General features: G+C 35.9%; 1 protein-coding gene across 1 annotated transcript; it reads right to left on the minus strand.

Annotated features, from left to right (window-relative positions):
• Positions 1 to 1,033: 1,033 nt before the first annotated feature.
• srsf4 (serine and arginine rich splicing factor 4) lies at positions 1,034 to 9,857 on the minus strand. The gene is made up of 6 exons (XM_051137133.1): positions 9,677 to 9,857; positions 8,640 to 8,782; positions 6,186 to 6,295; positions 4,560 to 4,768; positions 4,036 to 4,101; positions 1,034 to 1,907 (listed from the first exon to the last, which is right to left on the minus strand). Exons 1-6 carry the CDS (start codon positions 9,781 to 9,783, stop codon positions 1,430 to 1,432), a joined length of 1,113 nt encoding a protein of 370 aa, XP_050993090.1. The 5' UTR covers positions 9,784 to 9,857; the 3' UTR covers positions 1,034 to 1,429.
• Positions 9,858 to 18,754: the final 8,897 nt, after the last annotated feature.

Raw genomic sequence — 18,754 nt, forward strand, 5'->3', positions numbered from 1 at the left:
CTATATAGCACCACAGTCACACCAAAGAACCGCTGAAGCACCATTTTTTTTCTGTGTGTATATATATATACATATGCTTACTGATTTTTTCAATATTATTGTGGGTTTCAATAGATAGACCTACTAGAATGATCTCAGTAAACATCAGTGATTTTAATACTTAAATGCTTTTTAAATGTTTTTTTTTTTTTTATGGCCCATATATGCAATACAATAATCACCATTTGAAGTGGATCAAAAAAGTTCATCAAAGTAGTCCTAAGACAAGAAACAGGTATCGTTTTGGTTTTAGGACAACTTTGATGAAAGGTTTTGATCCACTTCAAATGCTGACTACTGTATACATATAACTACTTGAATTCTGGTGGAGTTAATAGTACCTTTAGTTCATTAAACAATATTGTCATTTACTCACCCTGCTGTCATTTCAAACCGATAAGGCCCAAGTTATAGCACTTGATAAATTTAGCAATATAATGTAATGATTGCTTTTAATTCTCAAGTAAGAATGAGATTAGGGAAATGACAGGAGGGAGAAAATTCAACACGCTTTTATTTTCAGTGCTTGAACTCCCATTTTCCTTGATTGAGAAGTTCAATGTACACTTTATGGAAAACATCTCCCTTTGTATTCTACAAAGTGAAATGAGAAACTCAACTATAAACAGTTTTTATACTTTTGACTCTGAAATACTGCAAACCCACCACAAAACAGCTATGTAAACAAACCGAACGGACAAAGTATTGTGAGGCAGTTTTTTTTTTATTATTTTTTTTATGGAGAACTTGGTTGTAAAAAGACCATAAACTCTGCCCCAGCTTAACAACAACTATGGTACAGCTCTAAATATACAATGCAAAGGCAAGAACATCTACTGCGAGTTTAATTTTACTCACTCTTCAGGAATAAAATATATTGCAAGCAATTTTAAAATAAAAACACTACTAAAAATGATGCATAAGGTTAACAATACAAGATAATACTGAACTGTGAATAAGCAAGCAGTTTTCCTAATTCCTTAAACTATCAGACAAAAAAAAAAAAAAAGGATTAAAAAACTAAAAACAAATGTAGTTTGCTGCAAAGGGAAATGAAGGGCAGAACAACATTTAGACACTGACTGCAAAACAATTTTCAGTCTATTTCCGTCTCATTTTCAAGAAAAATATTTAAAAACAAGACACACCATTTTGCTTTTCTTGTTTTTAGACAATATATCTTGAATTTGGTTTATTTTTTTTTACTCCACCTCCACAAAGTGTCTCCTGTTTATAGAAAAAAAAACTATTTAGTGACAAAAATTGACAGTAGGGTAAAAACAAACAAACATTAAATTCAAGATATATTCTTGTTTAAAGATGTTCAGTTAGACTGGAAAAGAAAGGGGAAAAAAAAAAAAAAAATTTTTTTTTTTTTTTTTTTTTTAACTTAGGACCGGGACCTTGAGCGGGATCGAGATCGAGAATAAGATCTCGAGCGTGAACGTGAGCGAGATTTGGATCTGGATCTGGATCTAGATCTAGATTCCCTTCGCAGATCAGCATCTGGTGGCGTTTGTGATCTGGATCGAGAATGAGCTCTGGAGCGGTGCGCCCGTTCAGCCGCCCGGCCTTCATCGCTGCTCTTGTTTGCCTCCTGAGATTTGGACCCAGACTCTCTGGAGAGATCCCTGTCGTTTCCCGATTTGGATCGAGATCTGGACCTGGATCGGGATCTGGATCGAGAATAGGAGCGAGCCCTCTTGTTCTCCCGTTTGCTCTTTTTGCTCGGGGGGCTGCAGCTCGTGCTATTATCCCTGGCGCTTTCACCTCCCCTGCGAGCTCCATTACTGCTCTCCTCCATCCTACTGCTCCTGCCCTTCGCCTTCTTGCTGGTTGACCTGCTGCGTGATCGCGAGCCTGAGGCTCTGGAAAAGAGAAGAACAGTTTAAGAGATATACACCAAATCAATATTAGTACCTTTAATGCCAAACAGAACTTTATTATTATAGCAATTACTGCCCTCTAGTGGACTCATACATCAAAACTGTGCTTATACAACTTCCAAAAGAGAATACAAAACCATGAATGTGAGAATTTGCAATGCACAGCATATCAAATGTAGGAAGGGAAGTTTTTCCTTTAGCCAATAAACATTAATTAGACCAACACAAAAATGTAAGTCACTTAGAAAGCATTGAAAAATGCAGCTTTTCATTAAATGTGCAATGTAGAAGTAGGTCTATCACACATACGTGACCATGGACCACAAAACCAGTCATAAGTCACATGGGTATATTTGTAGCAATAGCCAACAATATAGATTTTACTATAACTTTTTATTTTATGCCAAAAATCATTAGGCTATTAAGTAAAGATCATGTTCCATGAAGATATTTTGTAAATTTCCTACTGTAAATATATCAAAATGTAATTTTTAATTAGTAATATGCAATGCTAAGAACCAATTTGGACAATTTTAAAGGTGAATCTCAATATTTAGATTTTTTGCACCCTCAGATTTTCAAATTATCTCAGCCAAATATGGTCCTATCCTTATTTAGATCTCCTTTTTTTTTTTTAAATGACCCTTATGACTGGTTTTGTGGTCCAGGGTCACATCTGAAGGATATTGTTTTTTTTTTGGTTTTGTTTTTTACTATTTTAACAGTTATACAAATGCCAATAAAACAAGACTGAAACACTATTTTAGAAAAATGTAAACATTAATTCAACACTAAACAATGATTAATGTTGATCAATGTATATTAAAAAGAAAAACAACAACAACAACAACAACAACAAAAAAAAAAAACAACTGCATTAGCAACAGTAACAAGATATTTACCATGAATTTTAAGTGTATTGGAACAGTCATTTATGCTTTTGGCACAACTATAATACTAAAATGTACCGTTTTATTAATTCACCAGGTATAAATCTCACCGCTATGATGTCCTAGCTCAAGTATATAAGAGCTGTGCTTGCATGGTCACACAATAAATCACAAAGGGCCTTACCTACCTTACTTAGATGACCACTGAATACATTAACTTGATTAAAAAGGACTTCGGTATAATATCCTATGAATGGCATCTAATTGCACACAACCAACTACAGCTTTTTAAGGAGAAGTCCACTTCCAGAACAACAATTTACATATAATATACTCACCCCCTTGTCATCCAAGATGTTCATGTCTTTCTTTCTTCAGTTGTAAAGAAATTGTTTTATGAGGAAAATACTTCAGCATTTTTCTCCATATAATGGACTGATATGGTGCCCCGATTTTGAACTTCCAAAATGCAGTTTAAATGCAGCTTCAAATGATCCCAAATGTGGTTGTAAACGATCCCGCCGAGAAATAAGGTTCTTATCTAACCAAATGATTGGCCATTTTCATAAAAATAATACAATTGATATACTTTTTAATGTCAAACGCTCGTCTTGTCTTACTCTGCCTGAACTCTGTGTATTTAGGCTCATGACAGTTAGTGTATGTCGAAAAACTCTGATCATATTTTTTCCCCTCAACTTCAAAATCGTCCTATATCGCTGTTTTACCTTTTTTTGTTAAGGGTGATTGATTTTTTTAGCATAATCACTTCAACTGGGTCGGTACTTCTGCAGTGATGTAGGATGATTTTGAAATGATTTTTGAATTTGAGGGAGAAAATACAATACTTTTTCGACATACCCTAACTGTCTTGAGTCAGAATACACAGAGTTTAGGAAGAGCAAGACAAGATGAGCGTTTGAGATTGAAAAGTATTTAAATTGTATGTTTTTAATGAAAATAACCGATCGTTTCACTAGATAAGACCCTTCTTCCTCGGCTGGGATCATTTACAACCGCATTTGGGAATCCTGAAATGTTTTCCTCAAAAAACACTTTCTTTACAACTGAGGAAAGACAGACATGAACATCTTGGATGACAAGGGGGTGAGTACATTATCTGTAAATTTTTGTTCTGGAAGTGGACTTCTCCTTAAATGTTTGCTACAAAGTCATATTACCCTTCAAGTTTACATAGTAAATCACTTGAGTTTGCCCACCTTGAACGGCTACTGGTTCGGCTGTGGCTTCGGCTCCTGCGAGACCTCCTGCTCCTGGAGCGAGACCTGAGGGATGTGCACAAGCAAAAAACTTTAAACACGTTCTCTGTGAAACTCTAAAGTAGCTTTTACTTCAAGCAAAGTTCTTGTAACCGATCACTAGCCTCAGACACCAAGATACATGCAGTCTCCCTTAATTATCCTTAATTAAATGTCTCTCAAATCCAGTTTTGGGCAATAACTAGTTACTAGTAATGCATTACACTAATATTACTTTGCCAGGTAACTAGTGAATTTTATAACTATTATATTACAGCTATTTTTGTGTCACAATCACTAATGATTTGAAATTCAAAAATTCAAATCACCTATCAATTTTCATAATCATTGTTGTGATCACTGCAATAATATTACCTTTGAAAGGAGTAACTAGTAATGAGTAATAGAATACATTTTTGGGGTAACTAGTCCAACACTGCTCACATCTGCAATGCAATTTGATTATAAAATTGATTTGTTTGCACCTGGAGGGGCTGCGCGAGTAGGAGCGGCGGCGTCTGGCACCAGGCCGGTCCTCAATGAGCCGAATCTTCCTTCCGTTGACCTCAGTACCGTCCAGTTTCTCCAGGGCTCTTTTCATGTCTGAATATTGCCTGAACTCAATGACTCCCTCATTCTTGCGGCCCTTGTTAGTGTCAGCATAGGTCACCTCACCAGCCTGACGCATGTAGTCCTGTCAACCCATGACACATTAGTGAGACTCGAGGACAAATCGTTAATAATGTTTACAGGACTGACTTCTCAAAAGCCTAAAATAAAATGCATAAATAGTTTAACCCTTGTGCATCGTTAGGGTCTTTTTATTGATTTATAAGTCATAAGTAGCACAGGTATATTTGTAGCAATAGCCAACAATACATTATATGTATATTTTGTAAATTCCCTACTGTAAATATATCAAAACTTAATATTTGATTAGTAATACGCATTGCCAAGAACTCCATTTGGTCAACTTTAAAGACGATTTTCTCAATATTCAGATTTTTTTGCATCCTCAGATTCCAGATTTTCAAATAGTTGTTCAAAGCATACAGCAATGGAAAGCTTATTTTCAGATGATGCATAAATCTCAATTAAAAAAAAAAAATGATGACTGGTTTTGTGTTCCAAGGTCACATTTATTTCATAATTTTGACTGTGCTAATGGAAGAAGCATGCATTTCATGCAGATATTTTTAGGCAACATTTTCACAGGTTTGACCTTTGTAGCAAGTTTTTCCAGTTGATTTAAAATTATGCAATTAAAGTAATGGTGTGGGTGTTTTGGCATGGATACAGCATGGAGTATACTTTGTATGTGTGTACTGAGAAATTAGTGTGAAATGGTTGCTTGCTTTATTTTTTTTTTTTAATCTGCAAGTGCACATAAAATAATAATGCATTAAAAATAATGTTTTTAATCAATGGCTTATCCAAGGCTGTAATAATCCCCCAAAAAACTCTGCTTAGCATTCAGTATATGAAAAATAAATAACAGTGGCATTATGTAAACAATTCTGTTTTTAAAGGGTTAAAATCCTGAAAAATAATTAATTTCAGTTGGTAAAATAAATACTGGTCACACTTTTTTAAGGTTCAGAGTTCTCGCAATTAACAAACCATTAACTACGGCTTTTGCCTCAGACTCCCAATTTGCTGCCCATTAATAGTTAGTAAGGTAGTTGTTAAGTACAGGTATTGGGTAGGATTAGGGATGTAGAATACGGTCATGCAGAACATGTGCTTTGTAAGTACTAATAAACAGCCAACATATTAAGAATAGTCATGCTAACAAGTAACTAGTTAATAGTGAGAATATACTAAAGTGTTACCAAAACACACTTATCACCTTTTTTTTTTTTTGTTTAGACATACATTTTTATGCTCCAAGTGTACATTTAAAAAAAAAAAAAAAAAAAAAAAAAAAAAAAAAAAATGAAGCACAAGGGTTAATACAGAGAGAGGGGAGAGAAAAAAAAAAAAAAATAAATAAAAAGTCACTTGACTAGTGGCAGCCAACATATACAATAGTAACAATGATGCTTGCCTTAATAAACAACTCTAACAAAAAAAAACATCAAATTAAAAAGTGGTTGAACGCGTTTCTGTACCTTCAGGTCCTGCCAGCTGCAACGACTGGAGAGATTTTCCACAATCAGCCTGTAATCTGTGCGAGTCGGTGGGCCGTACCTGTCCCCTCCTCCACGGCCATATCGACTACCTTCAGAGTGACGAAAATAAGATACATACAGTTCAGTAAAGGTAAAACATAAGAGTCTCCACACTAGCCTTTAAGACTCAGTGGATTTCACACAGTAACACAAAGATTTATACTGAGAGAAATAAATAATATCTACAAAAAGCTATACAATTACAGAAGAAAAAAAAAACAGGTTTATAGATGGTTTAATAAACTGAGCTTCTACTAGAGTGTAATAAATTACAAACTGAAGTTTAATTTTTAGAATCACACGAGTGTGAATAAAAGATGACAGAATCATGAACTGTCCCTTTAAGGGACTCATTTTTCAAGAACTGAAAATATTCCAGCAAATAACATACTTACGCTGCATTTAAGAGATTAATTAATTGGGGAATGGGAAAATGTCAAAAGAAACAAAACCAAAACACCTAAAAGAGCTCAAACCACAACTCCTAAACCCCTTGAGATCCTCACCACCTGGCTTAATGGGAAAAGCGGTCCTCTTTCACATTGGCTCGCTTTAATGGTCTGCCCAGGGGCCCAGTTTGGTCAAAGAGCCACACTCATGGGAAGGGGGACACCATGGCCAGCAAAAGGGGCAGGCGGTCAGACTCTTTTAATAAAACATTGAGGGTTAAATTTCTAGCTTTGACATTATAAGTTATTCCATTTTTAAAAAATTACTTAATCAATCATTGTATTGCAACAGTATAATCTGCATACAGTGAAGCAGAAATGATAAAACTTAGAGTTACTAATGAAGCTTTTCAAGGTGATTCTTCATTTAGGGACACTTGAGAAAGCTTACCTGAGATAGATCCCTTTTTTACTTTGTTACATTGTTATATGGACAAAAAGACTCTCCCAACTGAAGAATCACCTATCAGTCATATTCTAAAGATTACCACTCTTACAATTTCACTCCCTAACAAAGTGAAACAGCAGTGTAGTAAGGTTTGGAATTGAACATACAATTTTCAGGCTTCTCATAGACAGGATGGACACTCTTCAAGGGATAGTTCACCCAGAAATGAAAACTTGCTGTTAATTTGATGTCCAGCTCACAAACGATTTATGCTGTTCTAGGGGTACATGATAAATCGCATGCGATTGTCATGCGCATCTAGTCAGTAAAGCCGGTTCTGTGATTAGTAGTAAATCTCCATCACGTGCATTCAGCTGGAGCGGCGATCAATACACAGAGGCGTAAATCACTGACAAGCCACGCAAAATCGCGTTCATAAATTTAATTCATCTGTGATTATGAACGCGATATTGCATAGCTTGTCAGTGATCTACAGCTCTGTGTATTTATTGCCGCTCCAGCTGAACACACGTGAACCCCTACTCTGTTTAACCACTACTTGAATCAGTTCACCAAATTGGACTGATCTTCGAATTACTCAATTGAAAACCACTTTCTCATTGTTTATGCAAAAAGACGAGCTATAGAAGATTCGTTTACTCACTTTATATGCTTTAGATATGTAAAACACCCACATTTCACAACATTATTGGTATATACATTGGGTATACATTTGTTTACAGTGTTTTATGTAAACAAACTAATGAATTGAACCAGTTCATTGAATCAAATGGTCCAACATGACTAGTTCACAGAAAAGAATCAGATTTCCCTGTTGCTATGGACAATACAGTTAATAATGTTGTAAATAATGTTGTTGGTGCTTTCTAAAACCTCAATACATCATCAGGAACCACAAACATTCATTTTGCATTCCTTGATATGACTTCATTCTCAAATACCAGCCACTGACTTGCATTTTATGAATCACCAAGGACCACGATTTCAACTTTCCAAAAAAAAAAAAAAAAAAAAAAAAAAAAAAAAAAAGTCACTTAAGTAGGTGACTGAAGGTGAGTAAAGTAACAGCAAATTTCATTTCTGAGTGAACCATTCCTTTAAACATGTTGTTGTGTTCTATTTTTAGATCGAGTCAATGTGAAAACGATACCAAAAAAGCCAAATCAGTGATGACATTATCCTGCCTAAGGACAAGTGATTCACTGTTTTTTAAACCACCAGTGTCTTACACAACAGATTTATGGATGGAACTGTGGAAATCTTGTCAGAGTTGATTTCCTTCACCTAAAGACCAGCAGTGACATCAGTGGAAACATAATTCTGGAAACATCCATTTCTGTTATAAGGAGTTATAATAAAAAATTATAATAATAATCATTATGGGCATGTTGAGCACCAAACTCTCCATATGAGAAGCCTGAAAAAATACAGTGTTTGTACAATCTAACATCAACCAAAGAAAAAAGATGTTCCTATGAAACAGAAATAGTATTTGGTATATAGTAGTGTGGAAGAAAAAGTAAATGAGTATCTTACTTCTTCCAGATCTGCTGCCACCATCACGCCGCTGTCCTATGGTGTGCTCCACGATCACTCTCTTTCCACAAAGGTCTTTGCCATTCAGATCACACACAGCATCATCTGCATCACGAGGGTCATCAAACTCCACAAACCCATATCTGAAACATAGAGAGATTGGATTTAAGATATCACACACCTAAAATCCAGTCGTCTAATCATCAAATCTATTTCAGATATTGCTTTGGTTACAGTTGTTAACCTCTATAAAGGCCTAATTTAATTTTTAAAGACCCCATTAAATGGCTTGAGAAGCACATTTTTCTGTTGTATTGACATATTTCCTACTGGAAACTTACGGAAGTTTGGTCTGGAGTCATCATAAGGTTTATACCCATCTTTTTTTCATTACCACAGGCATTATTTAAACCCATGACGTGTGATTTCCTTTCTTTTTCGTATTTTTATGACCAATAGTTAAATAAAAACGCAAAAACACATAACCCCCAAAGTACTAAATATAAATAAAATGAAATATCACTAAGGTACACAAGTTTTCAAGTTAGACAAAGTAAAATTAGATAACTAAACACGTTTTGTGTGAAACCTGACGGCCATGCAGATTACCACTCAAATTGTTCATCATATAGTTTGTAAAAAATATGCTAAATATAAGCATTTTCACCAAGGCTTTAGACTTTTAAACTCACTGCATCTATATAATACATTAAACATCAACTAGATTTAATTTTTAGTGATTGGGATTATAAAACGCACAACGAAGCACTCAAACGAGGCCAGCCTGGAAACAATGGAGTTTAGCCTACTATGCTAAAACCGCTACAATATTGTTTCAAAAAACACTGATTAGAAGCCGATTTAATATTTCCATACAGATTTTTATGCGTAATTCATTATTAAGGTTATTTATTTCATAATAGAGCTCTATTTTGATTCATGCGAAGCAGAAGAAACAACAGTTTATCCTTCTTAATGACTCAATCGCTGTTTCGGCTACACATTCAGTTTGCTCGGATAAAAAGAATATCACGTACCCGTTTTTCAGGTCCACTTCCAGTATCTTCCCATAGCCTTTAAAAAACCTTTCGACATCTTTCTCTCTGGCGCGATAGCTTAATTTTCCCACGTAAACTCGAGACATTTTCCCGGTGCAGTAGCTCAGCGTGGAGAATCAGCAACAACATAAGCGAGATTCAAACTAAGAGTCCCGCATTGGCGTTTTCCAAAATAAAAGTCCCAGTGTGATTGTGAAATTACCAAAACAGCTGCGTAGAGGTTGTTTTACTTTCCTCGCTTTTTTAATTACCTTAAATCCGCATTAATCACGAATTGCAGCAGTATATAAAATAACTCACACTAAATACCAAAATTCAAATTCAATTCAAGTGGTGAAGAAGACATAAATGATCAACAGCCTACATGGCAACAAATGAATTTAAACAATTGCTCCCTGATTCACTTTTTCGAAACAGTCAAACTACTGCACATGGAGGAAATCTTATGTTTATTTTAAATACTAATACAGTTTTATTTATACACACACAAATCTGTTTATTTTATATCATGCATCAACATATGCATGTATCAAAGTATCAAGTATGTGAGATTTGTGATGCTTTGCTATAGGTAAGCTTAAACACAATATCATTATTATTATATTAATAATTTGTCTTTTTCTCACAAAAAATATAATAGTAATAATAATAATAATAATAATTATTTGAGACATTTAGGTATACAACGTTTTTGTTACGTTTAAAAAAAAAAGTCTTTAGTACAACTCTTGATGACATCATAATAGAAAGGAATTCTGGGAGTGTCTCTGCACTGTAAAAAACAATTTGTTGAATCAACTTAAAATAATTTGTAACCTGGCTGCCTTAAAATTTTACATTCAGTCAGTAGATCAGTAGATATTAGAGCTAAATCAACTTAAATTTTTAAGGCAGCTGGGTTACTTACCCATCTGTTAAGTTTAGCAAACACAAATATCTAAGTTGTTACTTAGTACTTAGTAACTTAACATTTCAAGTTGAATAAACTTATTTTAGTTGACTGAACTTAAAATTTTAAGGCAGCAGGGTAACAAATTATTTTAAGTTGACTCAACAAATTGTGTGTTTTATTTTTTACAGTGTGCTTCGTGAGGGAAGTCTCACTAGATTCAGGTGATGTGGACATTCACTAAACCACCCACTGATACTGCTGTGAAAACTTTGCTTACCAGCAGAAACTAAACGGACACGTGTTAAACTCCTCGCCGTTTTTCGGGAGGAGCTCCGTGTTCCGAGAGCTCCGCCTCCTTGAAATAACCGCTGCTACTGCCTTTGCTTCTCACCAGAGCCCGGAGCAATTAGCATCGTTTAACAGTTTACAGTCGACAAGTCATGGTAACGCGATAAAATCTTTCAGCATAGGCGTCTTAAGTTAAAGAGTTTGTTAAATGTTTGTATTTATTTATTAAAAGCCTGAGTAGGAGCTTCCCCAGATGAGTCTTAGTTCCTCCCAAGGTTTCTTCTTCATATACAGGGAGTTTTTCCTTGCTACTGTTGCCTTTGGCTTGCTCACTAGGGTTTTGTAATACTGCTTTTGCAAAATATTGCTTTTATTTAGTTAAAGCGCTAACATAATTAAAAATGAACATGTAGCAGTTGGATGTCATAGCTAATTTTCCTATAACAAAGAGTTTGTTGTGTTACTTTCCCTGTTGACTGGCGAACACATGACGACCTTGCAACTGGGCTTCAGTGCTAAAGTGAACGTGGTTCCATGATAACAGCACCTCTGTGCATCTCTTGCTCAGGAGCTAAACATGCACCTCATCCTGTGCGTTGCAGAGATGAAGTGGTCCTGCATTTCAGACCCTTCTCTCACACCCAAGCTAAAAAGCTCAAATCTGCTCTATGGGAGTAGATCTGTCTGAAATAAGAGCGCAAATGAAGGTCAGTTGGGCTTGCAGAGTCCTAAGTTCCTCACATACACACAGCAGTCAAACACTGAGACGGGTCCAGATGAAGGCTGATCATCAGCTCCAGTGAAGGAGAGTGGGTGGTTTAAGGTCTGTGTCTTATGATGGTGAGGGCTCAGAGAACAGGTCATGTCTGTTCAGCCTCCCATAAGATGAGTGATCTGCTCCATCACTTGCCCCTCAGGTGATCTGCTTGTGTGCGGAGGAGGCTCTGGCACCCCGAGAAGCACCAGTCTCACGCATCTGATCTACTCCTGGAGCGAGGTAGAGATGCTGAGGCTTCTGAAAGGCTTGGGTTTTTTCAGGTGTCCTCAGAAAAAAACTGCATGGATTAATTCATGTGTTAATATGTCTTGATGTGATCATTCATGATTGAAATGATTCTCAATGATGTATCTGTTGTTCAAACCATCAACACCACAGCACTTTTCTGTTTTCCCTGTTGAAAAAACAGCATATGCTGGTTAGGTATGTTTTGAAGCATGGCTGCTGGTTTAAGCTGGTCCTTAGCTGGTCATGTGTTGGTCCTAAGAAACTAGCTCCTGCTCAGGACCAGCTTAGGACCAGCTGCCATGCTTCAAAACATACCTAACCAGCATATGCTGGTTTTTCAACAGGGTTCTCATGTAGCACCAGTTGAACAAAACAACAACATAAAAAAACAACAGCTTTCTACTGCATAGACAGACAAGTTTTTTTTTCACCATCACCAGCAACATGTTGAGGAAGTGCTCAGCCTCCATTGGTCTTGCGTCCTCCAGTACTTCAACCTCCAGTAAAATCACAGAAGGAGCTTTCTGCTCTGCAAACCTATCAGATCCTTCAACAGATCCAGTTGACTGGCCTGATGTCTTGTCAGAAAGAGAGAGGGCTGACTTGATTGTTAAGGGACCAAGTGGCTTGTGAACTCCAAGAAAAGTGATGCCGGTTTTTGATTGTTTTCAATAAGGGTCTTTAAAGGAGAAGTCCACTTCCAAAACAAAGATTCCAAAACGAAGATCATCAAAGATGTTCATGTCTTTATTTCTTCAGTCGTAAGAAAATTGTTTTTTGAGAAAAACATTTCAGGATTTTTCTCCATATAATGGACTGCTATGGTGCCCCGATTTTGAACTTCCAAAATGCAGTTTAAATGCGGCTTCAAATGATCCCAAATGCGATTGTAAATGATCACAGCCGAAGAAGGGTCTTATCTAGTGAAACGATCAGTTATTGTCATAAAAAATAATACAATTTATATCGTTTTTAATGTCAAACGCTCGTCTTGTCTTGCTCAGCCTGAACTGTTTTTGTTCCAGTTTATGACAGTTAGTGTATCTCATGTTCTCCCTCAACTTCAAAATCGTCCTATATCACTGTTTTATCATTTTTGTTAAGGATGTGTGATCTTCTTTGCATGTTCACTTTGCAAAGACTGGGTCGGTACTTCTGCTGTGATGTAGGATGATTTTGAAATGATTTTTGAAAATACGATTGGAGTTTTTCAACATACCCTAACTGTCTTGAGCCAGAATGCACATAGTCCAAGGAGAGCGAGACAAGACAAGTGTTTGAGATTAAAAAGTATTTAAATAGTAAATTTTTTTTTTTATGAAAAATAACGTTTCGCTAGATAAGACCTTTCTTCCTCGGCTGGACTTGTTTACAACCACCATTTGTGATCGTTTGAAGCCGCATTTAAACTGCATTTTGGAAGTTAAAATCGGGGCACCATATATCCATTATATGTAGTCCATTATATGCAAAAAAAAAAAAAAAAAAAAAAATTCTGAAATGTTTTCCTCAAAAAACACAATTTCGTTATGACTAAAGAAAGAAAGACATGAACATCTTGAATGACAAGGGGGTGAGTACATTATATGTGAATCTTTGTTTTGGAAGTGGACTTCTCCTTTAAAGCTAATCACAGAGGGACAACATGAATGGACTGATATTGGTACAAATAATGAAACAGCATGAAAACAGCCTGTCATTAGTGTCAGATTCTCATGTGACTGATTGCATTTCTTAAGTCTCTTATAGAGTGAAACCTTACTTTCCAAGGCACTGAAGACAAATTAATGGTTCCCAATTATGGTAATTTCTTCAAAGAGATTGAACTCAAGTTAGACCTTGTGTTAAAAGAGCATGTCGGACTAGTTGAAAATTGAGAAAGCTCAAAACAAATTGATCTCATGCATCAGTGATCAGATGGTCAAAATGATGGTGGCTGTCATTAAAAAAAAAGTATTTTTTGATTATCTTAGACTGCACACCAGATGTCAGTCACATGAACAGATGTCTGTGTGGAGTACTTTCTGGGTCATTCCACGAAATGGTACCTTTTGCCCTCACACCTGGGCTCACCACCACCCGGTGGCTTTAGGAAAATAGAGAATTGTGAGCAATATGCATTTAAAGTGGTAAAAATAAAGGAACATGTCAAAGTCATTTATGTGTGCCAAACTTCCTGATTCTAGGTGGAGGCGCTATGACTATAACTGGATATTGGCATGTAGATGTCTTCAGGCCAGCACTTTTATAAAACGTGAAGTGTGGTGCAGACGTTGCATGTTTAAGTTAGAGTAAAACAAGTCATTTCCTGTTGCCATTAGTTGGTGCTATGATTATAACAGTATAATGGCCTTCAGACCAGGATTCTTATCGAACGTGTAACAATGTTAAAGTCTAACTCTTTCAATCTAATTCCATGCAGTTGGATGTTTCTGTAGCTCTCATCCATTGGACAAAAACTTCTCAGATGAGCTACAGAGCTGCTGGCTTTAATGATGCAGTCAAGACAAGCAAGCAAAAGAAAAGTGTGAGGAAATGAATGTCCAAGTAGTGCATAATGAGAAGAGACTACAAAGAGTCACTTTAGTTGTGAAACAGCTGATGATCCAAATCCCTAAAAACAATGCAATTGTCATTGCTTAATGTTATGGTGGATTGTGCTGTCCAAACACTGTAGGACGTGTTTCAGCACACTGTGTAAAGTGAAAGACAACTTTAGACCGCTAAATAACTTTCACATTCTTAAAGCTCAGATGATACGGGCAAGCAGCTTGGAAAAACACTGAGCACTGGAAAGGAGTCTGATCTTAATTGGAAAGACCTTGAAATGAAAAAGCATTAGATAGCCTCCCAACTCTCCCTAGAGACAAAATAATAGCCCTGGAGCTACTTGCTTTATAAAGGCATATGTGCGTTGTACGCCAACCTCACATTTCATGTACTCTGCCAGTGACAGTGACATCAAAGCTGTAGCTAATAAAAACTTACCTCAGATCCTCAATGGTACAAGAACATCAGAGATCTCTTGCCATAATTAGCATCAGTCATGATGTTGGCAGTCAGCTGTCCCATGATGATATAATACATGACTTTGAAAGCAAAGGGCAAGACAGGCAGGAATTTAGGCCTGGGCAACAAGAGGCCTTTCGTTCATGGCATAATTCGCCTTACCCAGTAACAATACCTTGTTCATTTGCAGTTAACTATTTATTAGTTATTTTGTTCATCTATAATTGAAATGTTTGTGTACTTTTTTATTTGCATATTTTTATTTGTCTCCATACTCCATTGTCTTAGAATTTTATTTAAAATACTTATTTATTCATTTCACCTCTGCACTTTGTCTTTACCAAGTTATGTTTTTTTTTTTAATAAGTTATGAATTATGGATTTAGTAAATTGTGTCTTAACACATATTAGTATATGAAAAAAATATATATTTTGTTAATTTCACATATTATCCCTATGACAGCAGTCTGATGTAGTCTGAAGGATGAGTATGTTGTGTACGATGGGGATGGGGACCCATTTTGAGATTTGTTTAGGGCCCCAAAATGCTAGAGCCAGTCCTGTTTTTTGTCTTTGCCACAGTATGAAAACTGTCAAAAACAATAATACATATGTTTTTTTGACTCTCCTAATTAAAGCAGTATCTACTGTATGTGTTTCAGATGCTAAACAGTGGCAGCTCTACAAAGAATCTTACATTGCAGAAATCAAGCAGTCTACATAAGTGCCTACATCAGGACAAATTTTACCTGACCAAGATGTTTAAATTGCTGCAACCACCTCTCTTTTATTTTATAACAAACAGGGAATCTATTTCTATTGTATTTGGTATTTATGTTATACAATGTCTGTAAGTATCTGAGAAGTGACTGAGAAGGGTCCGACCGATGTCCAGAATAAAACTGTTTATTAATTTAGCCAGGCTTCCATAGAATAAATAAGCACTTATTTTGTAATCAATTTGCGGTCAAATGAATCAAGAGTTCTGTATTGAAGGAGAGTTTTAATTTTTCTGATTTTATTACTCTCATGATAGTTGTATGACAGTTGTACCTTGAGTTATGAAGTTCAGGGTTTTTTACAGCACCATTGATCACTATATGTTAAAATGTGAAAATGAATCATAAGTAGAAATTCACATCTGCTTAGGTATTCTCTTTGTGTATTTTTTCTTTTGTTCCAGTGATGTGCTCATCTCAAACAAGCCTAATGTCTCTATTCATTTGTGGTTTTGAAGTCAAAATGAGCTAATGAGAATCAGGTGTGTTTGATTAACATTTAAAATGTGCAGTGTTGAGGCTTCAGGGACAAGGTGGAGAACCACTGGTATAAGCAGTCACCACAGTGATTGACGTGACCAATGAAATCTTTAGATCTTTTGAATTTTAAAATGCAGCACAAGCTTCAAGGATTCAGTAATTTTCTTGCAGGAGCTGCAATGACTTCATGTCTTGAATCATGAACTAACACTAGATGGAGCTAGTGCTTGCACATTCGGTCATACACACTCCTGTCCTGAATGATGCAGCTACTGAGTTTTATATATTCACTAGGTCCTGAACTAAATATAGATTAAAAAAGATGATATATAGAAAATCCATTAACACTGCTGTAAAGAGATGATCGCATAAAGTAACATTTTTGCAATTTCACACATTTTAACGTTTTGTTGATGACACTATTTTATTTTTCTGCAGGAAAGATTACAGTGAGTCAATTAGCAAGTGTTAACTCATCTCCAGCTAGACTTCAGTAAACACTTGACTTTGGGGTCCAAGAAAAAAGTTACTCTTATTATTCTAATTCACAATTTCCTTAAATGCACAGTTCTGAATCTCTGTAGAAAGAAAATCAACAACAAAAAGTTGTTAGTGTTAATATTAAAATGAATAAGATGTGAGCAAAATGACATACATGTCACATGTAAAAAAAAAAAAAAAAAAAAAAAAAAAAAAAAGATCACTAGTACTAAAAAAAGTCTGGGTTTTATGATGAGGAGGAGGAGATTCCCTGGATGAGTCTTGGTTCCTCCCAAGGTTTTTTCCTCACTTACAGGGAGTTTTTCCTTGTCACCGTTGCCTTTGGTTTGCTCGTGTTTTATAATGTGCTACTTTTGTTTACTTCGTTAAAGCGCTAATGTAATTCAAAATTAATTAAGTCGGATGTCATAACTAATTTTCCCATAACAAAGAGTTTGTTGGGTTACTTTCCCTGTTGACTGGATAACATAACGACCTTGCAACTGGGCTTTGACGCAATATCATAGCTTCCACTAAAGTGAACGTGGTTCCATGATAACAGCACCTCTGTGCATCTCCTGCTCAGGAGCTAAACATGCACCTCATCCTGTGCGTTGCAGAGATGAAGTGGTTCTGGGTTTCAGACCCTTCTCTCACACCCAAGCTAAAAAGCTCAAATCCACTCTATGGGAGTAGATCTGTGTGATATAAGGGCGCAAATGAAGGTCAGGTGGACTTGCAAAACTCTAAGCCCCTCGCACCACAGCAGTCAATCACTGAGACGAGTCCAGATGAAGGCTGATCATCAGCTCCAGCAGTGAAGGAGAGTGGGTGGTTTAGGGTCTGTGTCTCATGATGGTGAGGGCTCAGAGAACAGTACATGTCTGTTCAGCCTCCCGTGAGATGAGCAATCTGCTCCATCACTCACCCCTCAGATGATCTGCTTGTGTGTGGAGGAGGCTCTGACACCCCTGAGAAGCACCGGACTCGGGGATACAATCTACTCCTGGAGCGAGACAGATGCTGAGGCTTCTGGAGAGCTTGGGTATTGTCTGATGTCCTCAGAAAATAAACTGTCTGTATTCCAGACAAATTCATGTGTTATTTTGTCCTGATCGGATCATGATTAAAAAAAAAAAATCAATATGCACTATGGCAAAACACACAAACTATTAATAACTTGATTAGAACTAATATTACTAAAATTACTACACATGAATAAATCAGGTGTGTATAATCTTGAATTTTAATGATTCATGCTATTAAGAAGCACCATTTAATAACAGGTCTTTATGTTAAAGCCACCCTATAGCACCAAAAAGGTTATATATTAGGGTGTTTTTGTTGGTGTTGTTTTTGCAAACACAAATTATGTGGCAAATACCAACATCAGCACAACCATTTGTATTAAAATTACAACTGCAATAATCAGTTTGATTTTCTTTCCTCATCATCATGTTCCACAGTGGAAAAAGGATGATGCATTTAATTTCTTCACTGTTGTGTTTTTGAAATAAATGAATCCATTTTATATTTATTAGAGCAGTAATAGATAAAACTGAACTTGTTAGACACTCCTTTTTTCAGTTTTTTTCATGATTGTTTTTTCTTTTTTTTTTTTTTGCATTTCTGCATGCCATTATGTACATTTTTTATCTTAAAATTTAAAAATGCAGCACAAGCTTTAAGGATTCAGACAGAATAAAACAGTAACCCATCAAGAAGTGCATCTGTTTGCCTTCCAAAAATAATTGCAGTTTGTATGTTTATCACCTATAATAAAAAAAAAAAAAAAAATTGTGTTGTTATTTAAACATTTGATTTATTGTATTTTTGCGGCACGATTCATTTTAAATGGTTTTATACATTTGTATTTACTATTCAATCAATTAAAGACTGTTTTTTTTTTTTTCTCTTTAAAGAAAAGGTACTGATTTCATGTATTGAATTGTAAGTAACACTAGGTGGTGCTAGTGCTTGCACATTCGGCCATACATACTCCTACTGTCCTGAATGATGCAACTACAGAGTTCTATTAATATTCACTTAGTCCTGAACAAAATATGTGCTTTAGTGATAAAAAGATGAAGTATTGCAAATTGACTGACACTGTTGTCCTGAGA

Source organism: Labeo rohita, chromosome 19 (genome assembly GCF_022985175.1).
Source record: "Labeo rohita strain BAU-BD-2019 chromosome 19, IGBB_LRoh.1.0, whole genome shotgun sequence".
NCBI classification, from domain to species: Eukaryota; Metazoa; Chordata; class Actinopteri; order Cypriniformes; family Cyprinidae; genus Labeo; species Labeo rohita.

Bases quoted from the DNA above. Each gene is read 5' to 3' on its own strand.
- srsf4 (XM_051137133.1), bottom strand. From the start codon at position 9,783: ATGTCTCGAGTTTACGTGGGAAAATTAAGCTATCGCGCCAGAGAGAAA. The intron at 8,783-9,676 runs GTACGTGATATT...TCTATGTTTCAG, and splicing joins GAAGTGGACCTGAAAAACGG to ATATGGGTTTGTGGAGTTTG. The intron at 6,296-8,639 runs GTAAGATACTCA...GTCACTCTGAAG, and splicing joins TGGCAGCAGATCTGGAAGAA to GTAGTCGATATGGCCGTGGA.